The following is a 20,860-nucleotide window of genomic DNA, read 5'->3' on the forward strand; positions in this document are numbered from 1 at the left end:
GATTTATGGGGGTTAAAATCACCACAAAATGTAAAAAGAAAAACCCACACATTTGTAAATCTCTCCTCCCTAACTTTCTTCATCTTCTTTGTCCACCAAGCTAATATGAGAGAGATGAATTTGAGAGTTTGTTGACAATGTTTGATTATGATAGAACACTTGAATTGATATTTATAGTGTTAAGTTCGAGAATGAAGGTGTTAGGCTTTTGGAAGGAAGAAAAATTTAAAAAAATTATTTATTTAAATTCGAAGAAGATAAAGAAAGTTAGAGAATAATGAGTTTAAGAAATAAAAACTTATAAATTTGTGTAATTTTTTTTTTCTGGATTTTGTGATTATTTTTATTCCCAAATTTCACTTTTTTGAGAACCAAAAAAAACTCAATTTTACAAGAATGAATTCTAAACATTTCAATATTTATAAAGATAAAAAAATATATTTTAGCATATAATTTAAGTTTTAAAAAATTCTCAAATTCGTCTTAGATCCAGACCAAAAAATAACATATTTAAATTTTATAAGGATGAAAAATATATCATAAAAATTACACGGATTTCAAATTTTCTAATATGTATAAGAACGAAAAATATATTTTAATATATTTTTATTAATATAATAATTTTATTTTATCATTATACTATAAAGATACAATCAAATTTGTTTATTTAAACGTATATTATCCATTAATACCATGCCATTTATAATTATATTTGTATACTTAAATTTTAAATTTATTAATGATTTTAATTATGGTGGATTAAGACAAAACATCAAAAAATAATTAAAAAAATGTAAAACAAAATAAATACAACATCCAAAACAAATTTTCCAAAAAAAAAACATATAAAACGGATTAAAATCTAAATAATATTAATGAATAAAATATAATATTTTACAGATTCATATTACACACCACGTAAAACATAATAAATTTTTTAAAAGAATAATCTTATCTAATAGACCCAATAATTTTTTAAAACATGAATAAATAAAAGAAAAAGAACTAATGTGTTATTAACTACTGATTGATTGTAATATGAACTCATTGATCTTTTGCCATTTGTGTGTTTAATCATGTGATAAAATAACAAAAAAAGAATTAATGAAAAAACTCAAATGAATGTAAAAAAAAAAAAACTTTGAACTTTTCTCCCTGCAAGTACGACACCGAAAACTTTGAATTTTTCTCCCTATTTGAACGCCTTTATCACCTCCTCTTCCATTTCTGTCTCTTGTAATGAATAATTCACACCAAAACTCAATGAACATACCATTGTTAAGTATGATCCTATAAAAAACCAACAACAAACTCAATTACCGATAAAAGCACATGTTTAAATAGAATAAGAATAATATAATATTAGAAATTATTATTCTCTATTCAACTTCTAAAACGTGCATATTAGAATATAGAAAATTACCTAATTATATGAATTAAGAGTGTATTAAATGTATTTTATGAATTAAAACTGTTAATTTTTATTATTGATTAAAACTGCTAATTAATATATCATTAATGTAAATAACTAATTTCTCTATTAATGTGAAATTACTCTTCTTTAAAATAAAAATATTTTATTTACTTTTTTTCCCATACAATTATTAATTTAACTCCCATTTATGAGACAAAATAATATTTACAAAAATGTCCCCAACTCACTTTCTTTTATATATTATATATATAAAGATATGTAAAAAAAATCTCATCCTTCTCCTTTTATATATATAGATGCTAACTTCTCATTTTCAGACACAATTTTTGAATATACTTTTTTATCTATTAAAGTCTATTAAAATAGTATATTTTTATGAATCTTATTTTTTATTTAACTTTTTTTTTTAATTTTATAAATTTAAATAAATTTTTACACGTTAGAAAAAATGTGTAATGTTTTCATATACTAGTAATCACAACGGAAAATAACGCTTCATTTCATCAACGGATAAAAGTTTTGTAGAAATTGATTTCCTTTGTATACACTTATGGTTTAATTATATTTTTGGTTTTGAAAATTAAGGGTGCATTTAATTTTAGTCTCTTAAATTTAAAAACAAATATTTTGGTCTTTTAAATTTAAAAAGTTACAATTTTCATCCCTCAAAGTTTATTTTGGGTTTTGTTATGTCCTAGTGTTAGGTAACTTGTTGTGAGCGAGAGGATGAAGATGAACGCATTGGATTCGAGGTCAAGGCACCTCCTGAAATAAACTAAGTTCTACGCAAATGCTTCTCTGATTTTATTCATGTATTCGATATCCTATTTATACACTGCCTTTTGTAACAGATTATAACATATCAGTAACAAACTTTGTAGGCCAAAATCACACCAAGTCCTTCAAATAGGTAGGGCGCGCAGTGTTTCTCTTGGGCCTTCCAGCATGGGCTTCAGGTAATGTGTTGATCTCTTCTACGTTCCTGTTGCTGTTGCTGTTGCTGTTGCTGTTGCTATCATAACTCAGGTTTAAGAGGGAAGGTGTGTACCTGCAAAAGGCATTCTAGTTTTCAACCCTGAAGTTGTAAGGTTTGCACTGGTATAGTGCAGGCATCAAAGATGCATAGATGAGTGGTTAAAAGTTAAAACCCTTTATTTGGCAATGAGTGGTTGATCCACTGTTTTACAGTTGTACACGTACTTGCTTTTTCTGTATTTTTTAGCAATTTATTCCAACATTAGCACTTAAAATACCCTAGTTGTAACTTGTAAGCCTTTTCATCTATAGATTGGTTTAATGATGTGAAACAGAGCTATAAAGTTGAAGGATGTCAACTTACATATAAAGAGCTAAGCGACTTCATTTATAAGACTGTCCTGCTGAGAAAGTTGACTTACTTGCACCGGAGTGAAGGAGACCAGGTGGCTTCTACTAGTATTGGAAAAACAGAAACTCTTCTTGTTCGGAAATTACCAATTGCAGATCCAAAGTAATCATACTCATTGTGCAACAGTTCTTTGGATTGTAGAATTGTTAACTGCTATTGTGAGTTGGCTGATATGGTCCATTTTATGCTTAGGATGTGTCATTCTCCTGAAATGCAATATTTATTCCTTGCTTTTCATATGAAAAATCTTTAAACAGATGCTTTTCTCATCTTGATTTCATATATTACATAATAATTGAATCTAGAGTTTATAACTGTTGAACTCAGAAAATAAACACATTGAATTCTGAATAAATCATAGAATCTATCTGTTTTTTTGGCCAAATTTAAGTGCAAACATCAACAAACACAAGGTTTCCCCCTAACAAGTAACAAGGAGTTTTCTCCTTCAAAACACCGTAAATAACAATTTGACACCTTAACCGCCACATCCTAAAACAAAACTGCCAATACATAATTGAAACCAACATAACTGCCTAATAACTGTCCTAATGCAGAATTAACACAAACACAGCTACCTAATAACTGGCTGTCAATTTTTTATTGTAACAAAAGGATTGATTTGTGTTAGCAAGTTAGTATATTGATATCACATATAGATTTGACTGTTTGTAAGTTACTAAAAGTCTCTCATTTTGAGAAACTCCTACCATGTCTTAGTTTGAGCACTAGTTTACTATGATTTATCAGTTCTGAAGTTAAAATTTAAAACATAAGGTGGTTCTTGCCTATGATGATTTATATTTTAATCGTTGTAAAGCTCCATTTGAGGCTTTTGGTCTTGCAGATGTTACTTTTTTAAAAAATATATATGGTAGGTGGCACCAACAATGTGATAAACTTCATGCTTATGCCTGTGTTATTTGTAGATTTTTTTAAAATAGGTTTTCTTTTTACATTTTGTAATCTGGTCGGTGATATGGTCTATGGATGGTATAATGAGTTCTGATAATCCTCCCCTTCCTCTCCCAAAAAATGTTGTTGACTGACTATCAGTTTGCAAATTTAGAAATCATTGCTCACTTCTGTTTTTTATTTTTATTTTTAGACTTCCACTAAAATTAGAGAGATTTTGACTGACGATTGAATTTTTCAAATGGTGTTCATCAATCAATGCAATCTCAAATGCTGTGCATGTTTCTTTGACAGGCATGTTTTTGTAGGAGATTTAGTGGTCTTGAAAAACCCTCTGAAGGCAGATAACTATCTTGTCAGGCAATTAACTGTATTGAAGGTTATGAAATGGTATCAACTGATGAAAAGGATGAACCCTTTTTTTCTTGAGAAGGATCAGTGTTGGGTAGATGCTGAAAATAAAAGTTTAAAACCCAAGGTAAGACTGCTCTATTTTCCTGGTCTCTCTATATATGGAGCATATCAATTGGCATTAGCATTTTATTGCAAGAGAGAAGCTAATGCTGATTATTTAAGAAGTTTTATATAGTAAAATATCATGACACCAAGCAATAAGTTACCATTGACGTACAAGTATACAAGGTTACTTGTTGGAAAATAAAACAACAGCTTTCTGTTTTTAAAATAATTAAAATTAGGCATGATTTGGTAATTTAATGATATTGAAAACCTCTGGAATTCCAAATACTAATGTTTTTCTTTCTCTCTTTTTAGTTTTCTTCCTTTGTCTCTTTAATTATATTTTTTTTCTCTACTAATAAGGATATTAAATCTGTGTTACTTCTTTACCAAAAACTCTGTTAAACTCATGGGGTTTTGTGCATGTGTCGCTCTTACATGATTTATAAAAGGACAACATGGTGTCATTTGATCTATGTAGCCAATCCCCACCTAATGAAAGAAACTTTTGCTGCTGTTGTTATTTTGTTTCCTCAACATCTAGCTGCTTTGAAATTGTGTAGTATCTGTAAGCTCTAAAGTCTAAGGTGAATGTCTCCATAAAGACTAGTCGATTATTTGGTCCAGTTAATATGACAGACATTGTAGGCAGAGTCATATATCGCCTGCGAACCTGTGTAGAGACCATCACTGTGTACGGAACAGGTGAACTAAATTAGTAAATTTCTATCTTATTTCTTATGTAAAATGGTATGTGGAAGGTTTTTTTTTTTCTTTAAAAAAAATATTGATATAATTTACTCCTTTGCCAGTCATTCCAGCATGCTAAAGGATTGGCCCGTGTTGGCAGTGGAACTTGATGTTGAGGAGATGTCAAAGAATCACAAGGCCTAGGCCTGTTTGGTTTACATTCCTGTCAACCCAAATGGGAAAACGTGCTTCCCATGAATGCACTTTTCTATCAAGTGAATCACAACATATACTTATGTCAAAACAAGCGAATCTCCTGATCATCATTAACTAGATAGTTTTGTACGTATCCCCTGTTTGAGGCAGAGCAATAATAGGATGTTACTTTTTTGCAAGAGAATGTGATGGTGGTGTTATCAGTTGTGTGATTTCTTTAATTTATACATATTAGATGTTTGACTTTTTCTTTAAAGCCCAAGGATAAATTGCTTGTTTGATGTATAAATAGTAATAGTATATTTTTCTATAATATATATCGTTTTGTTAAGCTTAATATTTTATCAATATCAAATAAAAAAAATTGTACTTCATATCTTAAAAGTAAAAAAGCATGCGATTCTTTACTTTTTTAAATTTTGTAGTGTATGCTTGGGAGAATTTATTTTCAACAAATAATGGCTTATATTTTGGTTTTTTTTATTATAATAAGTTATATTAAACTTGGGAGTATGAGATAAAGTTGTGTATGTATAAAAAGTTGTCTTTGAATAAGCGTTACTTTTAGTTGAACGTCAATCTAGTATAGGATTCAGTTGAACGTGCATTAGAAAGTGTCTTAAGTAAAACAAACACACTAGTGTGTGCTTAGATTGTTGTGTGAGAGGTACCAAATGTTCATTTGTGCATTTCAATGCACAAAAGACAAGTAACAACTAACAATACTATTAGATTAAATGTGAGTTATATTCAACTGAATGGTTATTCAAACACACCTCAAGCGTCTGTTTGGAATTAGAGACGAATGGATGTTTGCCAAAGGAGTCATTTGTATCTTTCTTCCAGCAGGTTTGGAGGTGTGTGAATGGTTTTTAAAACATGTTTTTAAATCATTTATTGTTGACTAACTAAAAGATATTTCTGACTCAACCACTTAGGGATTATAGATATTTCATTTGGTTTAATTTTTTTTAGACTTAATTGTCCTTAAAATGGAAAATTGAGTTAATTAGAATGTTTAAAAACTATAAACTTTTAAAAATGTAATTTTTAAAAGAATATATTTTAAAAAAATGTTTTTGGAAAAGCCAGTTTCAAGATTTTTTTTATACTTTTATTTCTCCCCTTATTCGAAAACATAAAATCTAAAAGAAAAATGACTGTAATTTAACTACTTGAAAGGATTAAAATGAATGTTCCACACTTTCACTCGTTTTTTTAGGCTTAATGATAATAACAAAGAAAAATAAAAGGTTCCTGCCCGAGCGAGAATTTCAGTTGGTCCCTGATGAAAATAATGATTCCCGAGAATGTCCCTTATATATGACTATGGGACACGACACGGGTAACTAGCAACAAGAAAAAACCTGCGACTGCTAGTGAGTGCAAATTGAAGCAAAGGTTGCTGCAACCGCCGTTGAGTGAGGGCGGTTGGGTTACGATGTTGCAAGCAATGCATCTGATGATGGCCAACACTTACAACGTTGCCGGTGAGCGTCTTTCTCTGTCACCTTCATCCTTTGAACCATACCATAACCCTTCTTCACTCTCTTCTTTCATTTTCCTCCACTCTAGCCTTTAGGTTTTTTTTTTTTCCTTATGTTTCTTTTCAGTTTGCCTCCTATGATAGCTAGCTTTTGAGACATGGATCGTTTTCAGCTTCTTTTTCCGTCATGATTGAAAAAAAATCAAACTGCTGTTCTGTAAATAACCACTCTGCAATTAAATTGTGCCATTTTACTGAAGCACTAGTAATATATATCCTGGATCATACTCTCTATCCGCTACTGAGATAAACTTGAAATCATGATCATTTGAATTCCTAAAACAATTGTGATGTATGTATCATTGCTCAATTCAGAGATTGATTACTTAGTGCCTTATCCTAGGTTTCTATGATGGATTGTGTTGCTTTCTGTCATACATAAATAAGGACAAAACTTAGATGCAGTTCTACAAGTGTTTTTTGTTGATGTTGTCCAATTAGAATTGGAGTTTCACTTCAGTAATTCGGGTATAAAAAGGTTTTCAATAAATGTCAAATAGATTACCAAGGTGGAACTCCAATCCTGATTGAAGAACAACAGCAAAAGTACTCATGGAATTGCATCTAAGTTTTGTCCAATAAATATGGCTATATGTTTATTATATTTTTTCTGTTCATTTTATTTTACTTCTCTCTTTATGGTTTTTGAAGTGGTTTTGGTCATACCGTGGGATGTGGAGTGGCAGAAGGTAGGTTTCTTCCATGTTTGGGTGTTTCTGGAAGAACAGCTTCTGTGTTTTCTTGCTCCTCTCAGGGTTACCACAGAATTCATTCACATGTCACAATTAGAGGGCTAAAGTGTTCTTCTAGGGGTGCATGTGCATCTTTTGTGTGTGAAGCGAGGAGGAACCCTGAATCTTTCTCTAGGCAAAACAAGCATGGATTTTCCAGAAGCAGGAAGTGGCTCAATGTAGACAGAGACAGCTTTGAGAACATTGAAAAAGACATGTTATCATTGAAAAATGGTTCATTGGTATCTCATTCTAGCACACTAAAAAACCATGCCAATGCCAATGCTGCCCCTAGGCCTAAAGAGAAGGAGATTATTACACTGTTTAAGAAGGTTCAGGCTCGGCTAAGAGAGAGAGCTACTACTATTAAGGAAATAAAGAAAGTTGAAGCATCCCAAGCACAGTCTAAATAGAATGGTTCTGTTAATTCTCTCCTCAAGCTACTGAGGAAACACTCAGTTGAGCAAGTAAAGAGAAGTAGTGGTGTTAACAGAGGGGAAAACGATAGTTTGGACTGGTTGCAAGATTGTGGTCAAGACAATGAAAGTCAAAGCACAAAATTTCCTGATTTAAATGGTACTCCTAATAATGAGTCTCAAGAAACTAACATTTCATTAGTTATCAGGCCTCCATCTAATTTCCAACGACGGTCTTCTTTTTTTCGGTTAAAGTATCAACCTGTCTCTAACGACGATAAGGATGTGAATGCAGTCCCCTGAGTAATGTGGTTACAGAGAAAGATCAGGATCAAATCGGCATCAAGCTTGATCCTGAGCCAGAGCATGACTCTGAACTGGAACTTGATCCAAAGGATAAGCCCTTGTTCCCCGAAGTGGGGATTGCGATTTCACATGATGATGATTATCTTGATTCTGAACAAATATATAATGATGAACATGGGGAGGACCAACAAGTGGAACAACATGAGGATTTGAGTACAATGAAGCTGTCTGAACTAATGGCACTTGCGAAGTCTCGTGGCCTCAAAGGGTTTTCAATAATGAAGAAGAGTGAGCTCATGGAGTTGCTAACTGGAAGCTGATTTGGACCATAAGTTAGAGAAGCAAAATCAAGGAACAACAGATTTTACCAATATCTGTTTTTTACCTGTGAATTTATCTGGTTTATTTTTTCATCGTTTTTAATTTAATTCCTTCAAATACTTGAGGGTTTGTGGATCATTAAATAGAATAACCATGCTATTATTCAGGCCTCGGAGGATTTTGAATTTGTAACTGTATTCCCACGATGAGATTTTTGAATTTTTTTTTACTGATTAAAAGTACACCATTTCAGTATGATAATGCTTCGGGACTATTAATCATTGTTAACCGTATTGTATAGCTATAATCCTTATCAGGCCATTGTTAACCATTTTGTTTACATATCCAGCAAAAATAAATAAATAAATAAATGTAGTAATACTTTTTTTTTTATCAATTTTTATTTTTTGAAAATAATTATATTCCTTAAACAAAAACGAACATTGGATCTGAAAGCTATATAGCTTAGCAAAACAGGACCGAACGGACTACATGGGTAGCAAAATATTTATGACAAAAGGGATCTATATATGCTATTCATAATCCCTTTTTGCTCTTCACACTCTCCATTTTCTATTTTTTGTTTTTTGATATTCCTAAAATATCACTATTCCCTCTCACTTTCCTACCCTCACTTTTCATATATATTACAGAAATTAGTCTCTCTAATATAGTTATGTTTTAATAAATTATTATATTACGAAAATTAATTTCCATAAAATGTTTTTTGTCAATTTTTTTAACAGAAAAATAGGTAGGCAACACAAAAAGCAAAAAAGTGGGGTGTAAATGACACAAACCCAACAAACAAGGCCGAAACTATTTCTGAGTAGTTTATTTTAACAAAGCTCTCTTTTCCCCTGCATCCCAAAAATCTCAACCTACATCCCTTTTCACCCCCTCATAGTGGAAAGATTAATTGGAATGAAGGTTTTACATTTCAAATTACCTAAAAGATTGTTAGGGTGAAAGAAAAATAAATTAGAAAAGCTCACTTACAAAAAAGATGATTAATTAAAATTAGGAGCTCATAGTTTTAACTTCCCACTTTGTTTTCCTTCGTTTAAAAAAAGTTGTCCTTCATCGCCAAAAAAAAAAGATGTTTTCCTTCTTTTAGGAGACAACATCACGTTTGGCTTGCCTGCATAGTGCTTATGCTTGCTTCCAATATAAACATTTTCCTTATCACCACTTAATATAGCAGTCACCAAGTGCCGCTAAATAGAAAAGGGAATAGAATATTCACAATTCACATGCAAGGGGTCCCCAATTTGAAAGTTTAGCCGAAGAAGCTTGTGAGTTGGTGGCCGCTGATTCAGTAACTTGGACATTAATTTCTTTAGTTTTTAATGTGTGTTGTTTTATCAAATTTAATCACTCACATGGGGGAAGGAAGAGATGGGGAAACAAAATCCCTCTATTATGCAAACCATGACGTATACGGCAAACAAGATAAGCAATAGTTAATATGTAATCCAATCTAAGGCGAGCAAGGAAGATCTCATTTGTTTAGCTTGATACCGATTGACTTTGAGCTTTTTGAGGGATAATGAGGGGATACAATTTTAACCCAAAAAAGAAGGGTATAGCAAAAGCAAAAGAAAATACGTATCACACATCTTTAAAAATCACATCTCGTATCTAGAGTAGGTGGTTCAATCAAAACGTAATTATGTAAAAATCACGAAGAAAATGTATTGATAACTTTGAGTGTTTTTTTCTCTTAGTCAACACTCTTGCTTATTGAAAAAAATAAAGGCTTATAAATTATAGGAGGGGTTGAAATCTCATGTCGTCTAATTCTTTTTTTATTTTTATCAACAAATAAAAAATATATAGATGTATAGGATATAAAGGGTGTCCAAAACCCAAGCGAGAATGACCAATATCTGAATCACATAACACTTTAACATTATTTATTGGATAGCGAGAATAATCAATATCTGAATCACATGATATTTCAACATTGTTTATTGGATAATAAAATGATTACCACATCAGTTTAGTATAATGATACAGTTAAAATATTTTTTTTATTGGTAAATATTAATTTTTATTATAATACTAATAGAAGATTTAAACTTATAACTTCTCTTTATTCTTCTTGCTTCAACCCTTAAACCTTTCTTCATAATCATCAAATCAATCTTATAACTTTTATATGACTAAAATAAAGTATAACTGAAGCGCAAACCTTACCTTATAAGCCAATTTTATAAGGTTTTACAATCATAACTCATAATTCTAATATAGTATTAGAGTCTATTCTAATGAGTATCATTAGACATTCTATGTTACTTGCTATCGAACTACTATTAGACCTGTATAAGTCTAGTTTAACAAATTTTATGATTGACATGTCTAATTCTCGATAAGAGAAATTGTGTTGGAAATCATACATCAATAATGATGAGACAAAAAATAATATATATACATGAGTCAGATGTCTAGTTACTCATTAAATAATTAGTGGATTAAGTGTTCATTTAACTATGAGTTATATGTTTTTAAAATTAAAAAATTTAAAAATAGTTTGTGTGTGCTAAGGAAAATAATTTTATCATTAATAATAATTCTATTCAATTGAAAGAGTGTTTATCGTGAAAAATATATGTATTCTTAAAAAAAAAATGTAAGAATGATATAAAATCCAATATATAAAGTACATTATAATTCTTCCAAGAGTATGGACTTTGGTGTGACTTTATGAGGATGATATAACAAAATAACAAATAGATAAAGCTGCTGTACATCAATGGTTATAATGAAAGGAATGATTATTTACAGCTATGGGTAAGATATACGAAAGAAAAAAGGAAGTCTACGATTATTACAGCTATGACAATAAATAAAGCTCGTAAAAACAAAACAAAAGTCCAAGAATAACCAACGGGTCTAATTAAGTTGACATGTATGACTTTAATTAAGTTCATAAACATTTACTATGTGCATAGCGAACAAAGAAATTGTGTAGCTGATCACGACGACTGATACATAATACAATATTGTTTTGACTTTGGATAAAAAAAAACAGATATGATACAAGTAGGTTAATATCCAAGAAGTGCTACGTACTTTCCAAATCTTTCTTTGGTATAGTGTGACAGTGATGTAATGAAAAAGGAAGAGATAAATAAAAAGAAAATAAGGTAAAAACGAAATAGAAGAAAAACATGAGCGATATGTTTATAACAATTAGCCCATTAGTATATATAAATTGCTGTTAAAAACCCATTAGTATAAGTCTTGGATAAAAAATCTTAATTGCATAGAGCCACTTTGTCCACAATTTTAATAAAGTAGTTATGTAAATATCAAACTTTATTAGCAGTTTTTTCCACGACTTTGACGGTCTTCACAATTACTACTCATTGTACTCAATGTTTCAAAACCACAATGCTTATGGTTGGCACTTCCTAAGAATTTAATGAGTGATAGAAACCTTGACTTGGAGTTGGAGCTGGCTAAGCACTGCCTAAGAATTTAACGTTCTCTAACAGAATTGATATGAATCAAATGCAACACAAAAGTTCTCAAGACACAATATGAGAATCATTAGAAGATATAAGGTTAATTTTGTGGTTAAAAAAAGTAAAAAAAAAAAGAGAAAAAAATGTTGTAAATTCAAATGTCGTAACTAATATTTTTAACAAAATTAATAAATTAATATTTATGGATAAAAAAATATTATGAGTTATTTTGCCTTAATTCAAAGCATAGTGGTTAAATAAATCGGAGCGGAACATAGTCAAGAAAGTTGTTTACGTGGGCCTGTCAATCTGATTCATCTAATTCAAAGCAAAAGAAATGGCATCTTATTAACATTGGCAAATCTTGAAAATGATCAATTGAAGGTTACTGACAGTACTACAATGACACCCCATTTGTGATTTGTGGAGAAAAAGAAAAATTCATGTCATGGAATGGTGTTGGTGTTGGCTCACATGCTTACCACAAATGTCACAGGCACAGCTGAATGTTTAAATGTGCTCACGGAGGGAGGGTCAGATCTTCTATTGCTATTGGCTTGGATCCAAAGGACGATTTGGTTATTGGTACAATTCAATATAGCCAGCAAAGATTGCCCCAATGCAAGTCCCCAACTAAGTAAGCTAGCATTGCCACTCAGCTCAATGGTACTATTGATGTTCCCTAACTGCACTATTGCATCAAATGGAAGAGTGTAGACCGGGTAGTAGCCTAGTCCTTTTTTGCTAATGAATTCTGAGTTTTAATGGCTTACCTAACCCTTTTTTTCTTTTGGTAGACCTAGCTAGCCCTTCTATCCATAAGGACTTGGCTGAATGGCTGGTGATTTTAGGTAGGTCACGCTAGTCACATGGTTCAAGTGATGCAATGAAAAATGGAAAAAGATAAAAATGAGATGAATGATAATAAAATAAAGGTTCAAATATATTTTTCGTTTTTATAAAATTATATATTTTTATAAAATTATAAGTGTTATTTTTTTTTTCTGGATTAAAGTTAGTATCCAAATCCATAATGATGATTTATACATATAATCAATGTAAATGTAATATTTTCTATATCAATTATGTATGTAATCAATCTAAATAAACATTTTTTATATCACTTATATATATAACTAATGTTAAAAAATTATACATATAAATTTAGATATATACGAGGATAAAAATTATCTTTTAGTCTAAAATAAATTACGAATTTAATTTCTTTAGTATTATTATTTATCTTTAAGTATTCCTTAAAAGTAATGAAATAATGCAAGTAATTGTTAAAATATTAAATATCTATTATTTCATTCCTTAAGTTGATATATTTTATTAAAGATCGTGAACTAATTCGAAAGATTTTTCAATACTTAAAAAATTACTTATGATGATTTTAAATACCTAAAGGATAATGTAATTTCTTAGGGACTGCTACCATAATCTAGATACATATGATATTATCGTCTTTACTTTTGTAATTTTTTAATTCAGAAACTTTTATTTTAAGAGAAGGTAGTATTTTGTGGGAGAGATTATAGTTTATTCAAAAGAATACGAAATGTATGTTTTTAAGCACTTAATAGATGAATAATACTTTAGATAGATCTGCCTATAAATGCACTATTCTTGACTTATTTTATTTTATTTTTGGGTGAAGTGCGGAGTGATATTCTCTAATGATGAATGGCCTATATTACAAATTATTTTATATGTTGTTTGAATATTGGTTTTACAATATTTTTCACTCTTTGGTAAGATAATAAATATCCCTTCCTTCATAGTGTTGAACTTGTTTCTCCTTACACAAAAATGACACTATTGGTTTTACAATATTTTTAATACGACTTTAAAGGAATTATTATGAAATTAATAAATATATCATTTATGGCAGTTTTTTTTAACATGTTTAGACAATTTTTTTAAATTTTAATTGTTTCTCTTTCATAACCAGCTAGTTCCCCTCTTTTTGTCACAGGAATTGAAACTCAAATTTATAAAAAGAAAATAATTAAAATATCTATCAATTATTAAGAGAATGACTATCCAAAAAATAATGGCAGTCAAACTAATTTTTTATAAAAAAATTTATAACTACCTTAATGACGGGAAATTAAGACAAGGGCTTATCTTAATCATTCATGAAGGAAATTTTCAAATCAACAATAAATTAATTTGCCCAAACTTTTGTCTCAGTTTAGTTATGCAATATTCATTTTTAATTTAAATATACTAGTAATGTATTTTTTTATACTATCATTATTTAAATATTAATATGTATGATACATTTATTATTATTTTTTTCTATAATTTATAATTTAAATATACTAGTAATGTAATTTAAACATTTTTTTATTGATTATCGATATAAAGTTTTTTATACTAAATAAAAACTAAACTCTATAAAAATAATATACCGAAAAAACTCTATAAATATATTACAAAAATTTTAAATTTTTTCACATTATTTTTTTTAAAATTTTAAAAAATTGCTTTTTGAAAGCAATAGAATAAGACCTTAATTCGATTTGTGTGCTAAGATTGTTAAGGATCCACCACCTTAACTATTTTATGGTTATTTTAGGTTGTTCTTTACTTAACTTAATTTGATGAAAAATTTCCCTTTAGTTGTTGGACCCTCTGCGTCAGGCTTTCCGGGTAGCATTGTTGGGAAACAGAGCTATGCCATGAACGAAGGAGAAGAACCCCTTTCACTCACCATCATCATCATGCTAATTCACATATCATTTCACTTCTTTTAGACAATCTCGTGCTTTGAAATTCATCACCATTTCTTTCACCACTCTTCCACTTTCATAACTATGCATATAGGTATGTCTGCGAATGCAATCATCCAAACCAAACCTGCTACTTTTCCTCACAAAATGCCTTCTTTTTTAGTTTTCTTATAATTTTCCATGGCTTTCTCAGGTGCCCTTTTGTAGCTTTTGATCCATTGGAGGATCGTCTATTGTTTCTACTATTTTGGGTGGTTTCTGGATTTTGTGCGGTGTTATACATTTTAGAAATTTCTTAATAATTGGGTACCCTTTGCTATGTTTTTGTTGTCGAGGCTCTATGTAGAGTTGTTTTTAGATTGGTCATAGAAAGATGTGTTATTTCTATCTGTGTTCATTGGAAAAACTTGGGAGAAGTTGTCAAAGAGAGAGTAAATTGAAGTACTTTACCAATATATGGTTCTGGCAGATGAATAATTCTGTCTGAAAGTTGAATTAGTATCATTTGAGTTGACGAGTGAGGTTACTGAAACCTCTGAAAACCGAATTTTCTTTTTCCTTCCATGGACTTTAACGGTTTGTCTTGCATGCATCATTTTCATTCAGCAATTGCATTTGGTCTCTTTTAGTGAATCATTGAGTTCCTCTTTGTAATTTTGTATATTAGACCTGCTATACTTGCAAGTGAAATCCATTTGCCTTTTCATGCAATGGTGCAAAATTATTTTGTGTTATCTACTTTAGCACGGTTCAAGTGCTTATGTGTTAGTCTTTAGATGCTGATCTGCGTTTTTGCGTGAACACAAACATGTGGTACTGTTTTTTAGAATATTTTTCAACGTTGGACTCTAGTTTAGTCACTAATTGTTGTTGGACAATCAGAAAACTAGACATTTGGAGCTGGAAATGAATGAAAAATAAGTCAATTGCAAAAAACTACCATGTGCTTTGAAACTAATCAATTTGATTCCTTGAACTTAGCAAATCGTGCATAATGGCTCCTTTCAAGGGTTTCCTACACATGCTCAAACGGTTATGTGTTTGGTAAGTTTAGGGAGCCATGTTACTGAGTTTTGAACCACATGAAATTTTGCTGCAATTGTCCTGTAACTAGAGGGGGTTTATATTCATTTTAGCGAAATATTAACTTAATTCCCTAGTGCTTGTTACAAATGTTCTCTTTTAATTTATTTTTTGTTGTTTTTGTAACACTGGTTTGCTATTATTTTGGTCTAACTGAAGCAGGTCAAATAAATACATCTTCAGTGAAATGTCTTGTCAACAGCATTTCGCGATTCATACATCTAGTTTCTTGCCAAGCAGTGAAACCTATGCCCCTTCAAAAGAACTGTAATAATATGGTTTGTGTGTTGAAGCATTTGAAACCAGTGCTCGATGATATTGTGGATTTCAAAATCCCTTTCGATGAAAATCTGCATAGAGAATGTGAAGAATTGGATATGCGGGTTAATGAAGCTAGGGAGTTCATTGAAAAATGGGGCCCGAAGATGAGCAGGATTCACAGTGTAATTACTTACATTCTTAATTTCTTGTACTTGAACAAATATCATTATTCGACAACTGTTATTGAACTTGTTTAAGATCCTAAACCTCTATGTTGGCATTTGAACAAGGTCAAAAGAAACAATGCACCACCAATACCTCCCCCATCTGTCTTTCTTCTCTGGAAGAGATTGATCACAACCTCTTAACTATTTTGTTGGGAATATTCTATTTTCAGGTTCTTCAAAGTGGGGAATTGTTGATCAAGTTACAGAACTCTTCATATAAGATTTGTCACATGATAGTTAAATCACTAAAGGGACCTGCATCTGTTTTGGTTTCGGGTAATCTTCAGGTAGGTCCAACGTTAAAAGTAAATTTTTTCCTTATCATTATTCATTTGTTCTTCACTTCTCCTATCCCACTCCCCTGTAAAAGTAAAAGGACAGGGTAAAGAAAGTCAAACTACTTCATTTGGCAGTAATAGTTATTGTCTGTTTTGTGGGTGCCTTGCGGCTCAATAGAATTATGGCACTAATTGCTAGCTACTTTTCAGCAATATATGCAGGAACTTCAGTGTCTTAAGAAGGAACCTGCAATGATCTATATAGAAGACGCATTGAGAAATCAAAGGGATAATATCGAACCTTGCTATGATTCTCTAAAGGAAATTATACGGTTACTCATGATATCAAACCAGGAGCTACTGATAGAAAGTATTGCTGTGGAAAAGGAAAGGTCAAATGCTGAAGTCAATAAAACAAAAGGGGACTTGGATGAAATTAACCAAATTGTGAATCTTGTGTGCAGTTTACGTGATTATGTGATGAAATTTGAGCGCCCTGAAGTCAAAAGTGGTGTTTCAATTCCCCCCTATTTTCGATGTCCTTTATCATTAGAACTCATGTCAGATGCTGTTATTGTGGCTTCAGGTCAGACATATGAAAGGCAATCCATTCAAAAGTGGCTTGATCATGGGCTAACTGTTTGTCCCAACACTCGCCAGATACTTGTCCATACAAATCTCATTCCCAATTATACTGTTAAAGCTATGATAGCAAATTGGTGTGAGGAAAATAATGTCAAACTTCCCAGTAACTCTAAGCAAAGTAATTCCTCTCATATTTCATCCCCCTCAGATCATTTATTACATCAAGATTTAGATCGTCTGTGTAGCTTTGAGTCTTCAGCTAGTAGCGATTCCAATTCAAATCAAATTGCAAATGCATTTGAGAAACCAAAGGATGATAACTCTTTCAGATCAAGCAGGGAATCTGATAGAAGCTGGAATGGAGAGACAGAAAAGTTTGAGCAACAATCCCCTGCACCTTCATGTAGTAACAGCAGAAGTGAATCATTTTCAAGTTCTATTTCTAGTACTGATTATGTATTTCCAGTTTTGAAAGAGGTGTCAGGCATATCTAATAAGCATCAAAATGTGGAGTTGTCTAGAGAAATTACTGATGGGTGTCCTGCTTCTCCTGCATATAAAGAATCAGTGATTTATCCTTGGTTATCTGGAAAGCAATTTCATAGCCCTGGATCAAAAATTGGAAGGATGGAGGATGAAAATAAGTATAATGAGAGTAACAATATTAGTATTACCAGTCATTCAAAAGTTGCTTCCCATCCTGTAGGATCCAATGAATTGATCACCACATCCCATGTCAATGAGTTGATTGAAGATCTCCAGAGTCAATCGAATGAAACACAAACTGCTGCTGCAGAACAATTGAGGCTCTGTACCAAGCATAACATGGAGAACCGCATCAGTGTAGGGCGGTGTGGGGCAATTATGCCTTTACTCTCACTGCTATATTCAGAAAGGAAGATAATACAAGAGCATGCCGTGACAGCTCTACTGAATTTGTCAATTAATGAAGGCAACAAGGCCTTGATTATGGAAGCAGGGGCCATAGAACCACTTATCCATGTTTTGAAGACAGGGAATGATGGTGCAAAGGAGAATTCTGCTGCTGCTCTGTTCAGCCTCTCTGTAATAGATAACAATAAGGCAAAAATTGGCCGTTCTGGTGCAGTCAAAGCTTTGGTGGGTCTTCTAGCCTCAGGAACTCTTAGGGGAAAGAAGGATTCTGCCACTGCTTTATTCAACCTATCAATATTCCATGAGAATAAAGCTCGTATAGTTCAAGCTGGAGCCGTGAAGTTTCTGGTTCTGCTATTGGACCCTACTGATAAAATGGTTGACAAGGCTGTTGCTCTTTTGGCAAACCTGTCAACAATTGCAGAGGGCCGAATAGAAATTGCAAGGGAAGGGGGCATTCCCTCACTAGTTGAAATTGTTGAATCAGGTTCTCTGAGGGGAAAGGAAAATGCTGCTTCCATCCTCTTGCAACTATGTCTTCATAATCAAAAGTTTTGTACCCTGGTTCTCCAAGAAGGAGCTGTACCTCCCCTAGTTGCATTATCTCAGTCTGGTACTCCAAGAGCTAAGGAAAAGGTATGGAACTAATCCTCTTGTCTTTGTCATCTATTTTGGTGGTCAAATTTTTATTTAGTGTGCATATACAATTGTTTTGCTACATTTTTATGAGCTGTGTTACTCTTCTCTAGGAAAATAGTGTTCAAATCTTGGTGTTCAATCATGGTTACAGAATCAATTTGTTGAAACAATGTGCTAAAAAATCTGGCATTCTAATCTATGTTCTGCAGTGCATTCTTCCCCCAGCCTTGCCCCCAAAAACAGTGAAGAAGTAAGTTTTGACCCTTTTGTTTGGGATTGTTGTTGAGATATTTTCCCTTTGATCTGATATTTATCAAGTAGAAAGATAGGAGAAAGCATAATTCATGCTCAAGAGAAATAATAATTTTCACAATGGACTTTTTAAGTAACACAAACTTATGAAAAAGTATACAAACATTGAGGGGTGATTGCATACAGAGTCTCACATCATAAGCATAATCTGAAACGTGGAAGAAGTGCTAACAATATGTTCGCTTACATGCAGGCACAACAGCTTCTCAGTCATTTTCGTAATCAGCGTGAAGGAGTCAAGGGGAAGGGGAAATCATGAAGATAAGGCAATTTTGATCATTTCATTGCCCTTTTCACTCTTTCCTCAGTAACTCCCTAATCTACATCCACTTGAGGACTTTAGGGCTCCTTTACTCATTTTTTTAATTCTTTTTAAATGTATCATTTGTGTTGTAGGCACAAACCTTTTTTTTTGTTTCCTGCATTAGTAGGGTACCCCCCCACCCCAATTTGTTTTGTTGGTTTTAATGGCTTGGTTTCTTTCTAGTAGTGAGATCTGTTTTGAAGAAAAGGTAAGCTATTTCTGAAGCTTTATGCTTTGGCGAGATGTAAAAACAAAACACTGTTCTGTTGGAGTCATAAGTCATAACTGATGCGGTTGTGAGTCACTGTTGTACATATTTGTAAATATGGTATAGAATCTTGTGATGTACCATAAATTGTTGTACCTCATTCGGCCATGTGAGCATTTTTTTTTTAATTTATTCAATCCTGTTTCAATCTATGCTTTCACTTTGACTTGTATATATTATAATATTACTGACCTCACCCGTTCAGAGGTATACAAAGTTGATTACATTCTGAGAGCTTCGAGTTCAATCCAGGACCTTGTTGGCTAGCATCAGGTCATGCATGTCTTGTTTGTTAAACAAGTAATGCTCAAAATTTAAGCTCATCCAGAAAATGATTTAGAAATGGTGCATGGTACTAAGGGGTCTAACTCCGTTGAACATAGTGTGTGAATTGTTGAAACTCCTTTGATATATACCAAAAAAAAAGACATGATGTATGGCTATTACTTATTTTATATTGTTACAATGTGTCTATTTGAGAATAATTTGTCCTTGGGGATGGTTACATTATCATTATACGGTTGATATTTGTCAAATACTGGTGAATAGAATTTTATATGATCATGTGGTTCAAGGGTACATAATTTCTCCCTAAGACAGGTGCAACTAATGCACCCAGGTTGGAATTTGGTGAAATGGGTCATGCCCAAAGTTAAACTGAAGCAACCAATTATTATTTCCAAATTTATGGGCATATTGGTTGTAAAAAACGGTGTGAAAACTAATTGTATATGGGATTTTTTTTTCCTGCACTTCCATGCTTGATTCATGCACTTCCTATATTGCTTTCAGCACATAGAAAGTGCAGGAAGGAATTTTCCTATATATCTTTGACATTATGTTCTACCTATGTTTATTTGGGATCAATGATTGGGTCATGTTCATGACCAAAAATTGATTGGGCTTGTGATCTTTTTGTTCTGTAGTGTCTTCCAGCCATCAATTTAGCAAAAGGAAACAAACAAAATTGACACGATCAATACTCCGTAGTCAGAAGGGGGTATGGTTCGTGGCCTACTACCACATGTGTCTATCAATATTCAAGTACTAACTAGGTAAAAAAGACGTACAAATTTGTCCCAAAAACTTAAAAGCAATTCAATGTGTTCTATCAATCCTTCCTTAACGAGGGAGAAAGAAAAAATGTAATGGTTATGTACTCTAATGCAAAAACTTTACTTAAATGCCACCGTAAAAAGAAAGTAAAAAAGAGGAAAAGAAAAAGCTATTATTTTTTTTTGGAAAAGAAAAAGCTATTATACCATTGTCTAAATCGCTTTGATAGGAAATTAATGTGTCACTTTGCTTTGACGTGCCCAAAGTTTTCTCAGATCTTAACCTTATAACCTTAATAATCATTCAGGAATATATTCCATTTA

At 31.9% G+C, this 20,860-nt stretch overlaps 1 protein-coding gene and 2 pseudogenes across 8 annotated transcripts; all 3 read left to right on the top strand.

The window, feature by feature from the left end:
* Window positions 1-2,380: 2,380 nt before the first annotated feature.
* On the top strand, window positions 2,381-5,248 carry LOC100780591 (uncharacterized; annotated as a pseudogene).
* Window positions 5,249-6,543: 1,295 nt separating this feature from the next.
* Window positions 6,544-8,594, top strand: LOC100781678 (rho-N domain-containing protein 1, chloroplastic-like; annotated as a pseudogene).
* Window positions 8,595-14,483: 5,889 nt separating this feature from the next.
* LOC100782215 (U-box domain-containing protein 3) lies at window positions 14,484-19,613 on the top strand. Of its 8 annotated transcripts, none has more exons than XM_014773829.3 (7): window positions 14,484-14,724; window positions 15,612-15,674; window positions 15,873-16,156; window positions 16,372-16,488; window positions 16,690-18,594; window positions 18,708-18,847; window positions 19,103-19,613. In XM_014773829.3, the coding sequence occupies exons 3-7, from the start codon at window positions 15,962-15,964 to the stop codon at window positions 19,218-19,220; spliced, it is 2,475 nt and encodes an 824-aa protein (XP_014629315.1). In that variant the 5' UTR covers window positions 14,484-14,724; window positions 15,612-15,674; window positions 15,873-15,961; the 3' UTR covers window positions 19,221-19,613. The 8 variants fall into 8 exon arrangements, with proteins under 8 accessions (XP_014629315.1, XP_014629314.1, XP_006576941.1 ...); XM_014773828.3 differs by having other exon boundaries at window positions 15,876-16,156; XM_006576878.4 differs by lacking the exon at window positions 15,612-15,674.
* The last annotated feature ends 1,247 nt before the right edge of the window (window positions 19,614-20,860 follow it).

The sequence above is a fragment of the Glycine max genome, chromosome 3, assembly GCF_000004515.6.
Source record: "Glycine max cultivar Williams 82 chromosome 3, Glycine_max_v4.0, whole genome shotgun sequence".
NCBI classification, from domain to species: domain Eukaryota; kingdom Viridiplantae; phylum Streptophyta; class Magnoliopsida; order Fabales; family Fabaceae; genus Glycine; species Glycine max.

Excerpts from the sequence above, each read along its gene's own strand:
- LOC100782215 (XM_006576878.4), top strand. Across the intron at positions 16,489-16,689 it reads TGGTTTCGGGTAATCTTCAG|CAATATATGCAGGAACTTCA; the intron begins GTAGGTCCAACG and ends GCTACTTTTCAG. Across the intron at positions 18,595-18,707 it reads CTCCAAGAGCTAAGGAAAAG|GAAAATAGTGTTCAAATCTT; the intron begins GTATGGAACTAA and ends ACTCTTCTCTAG.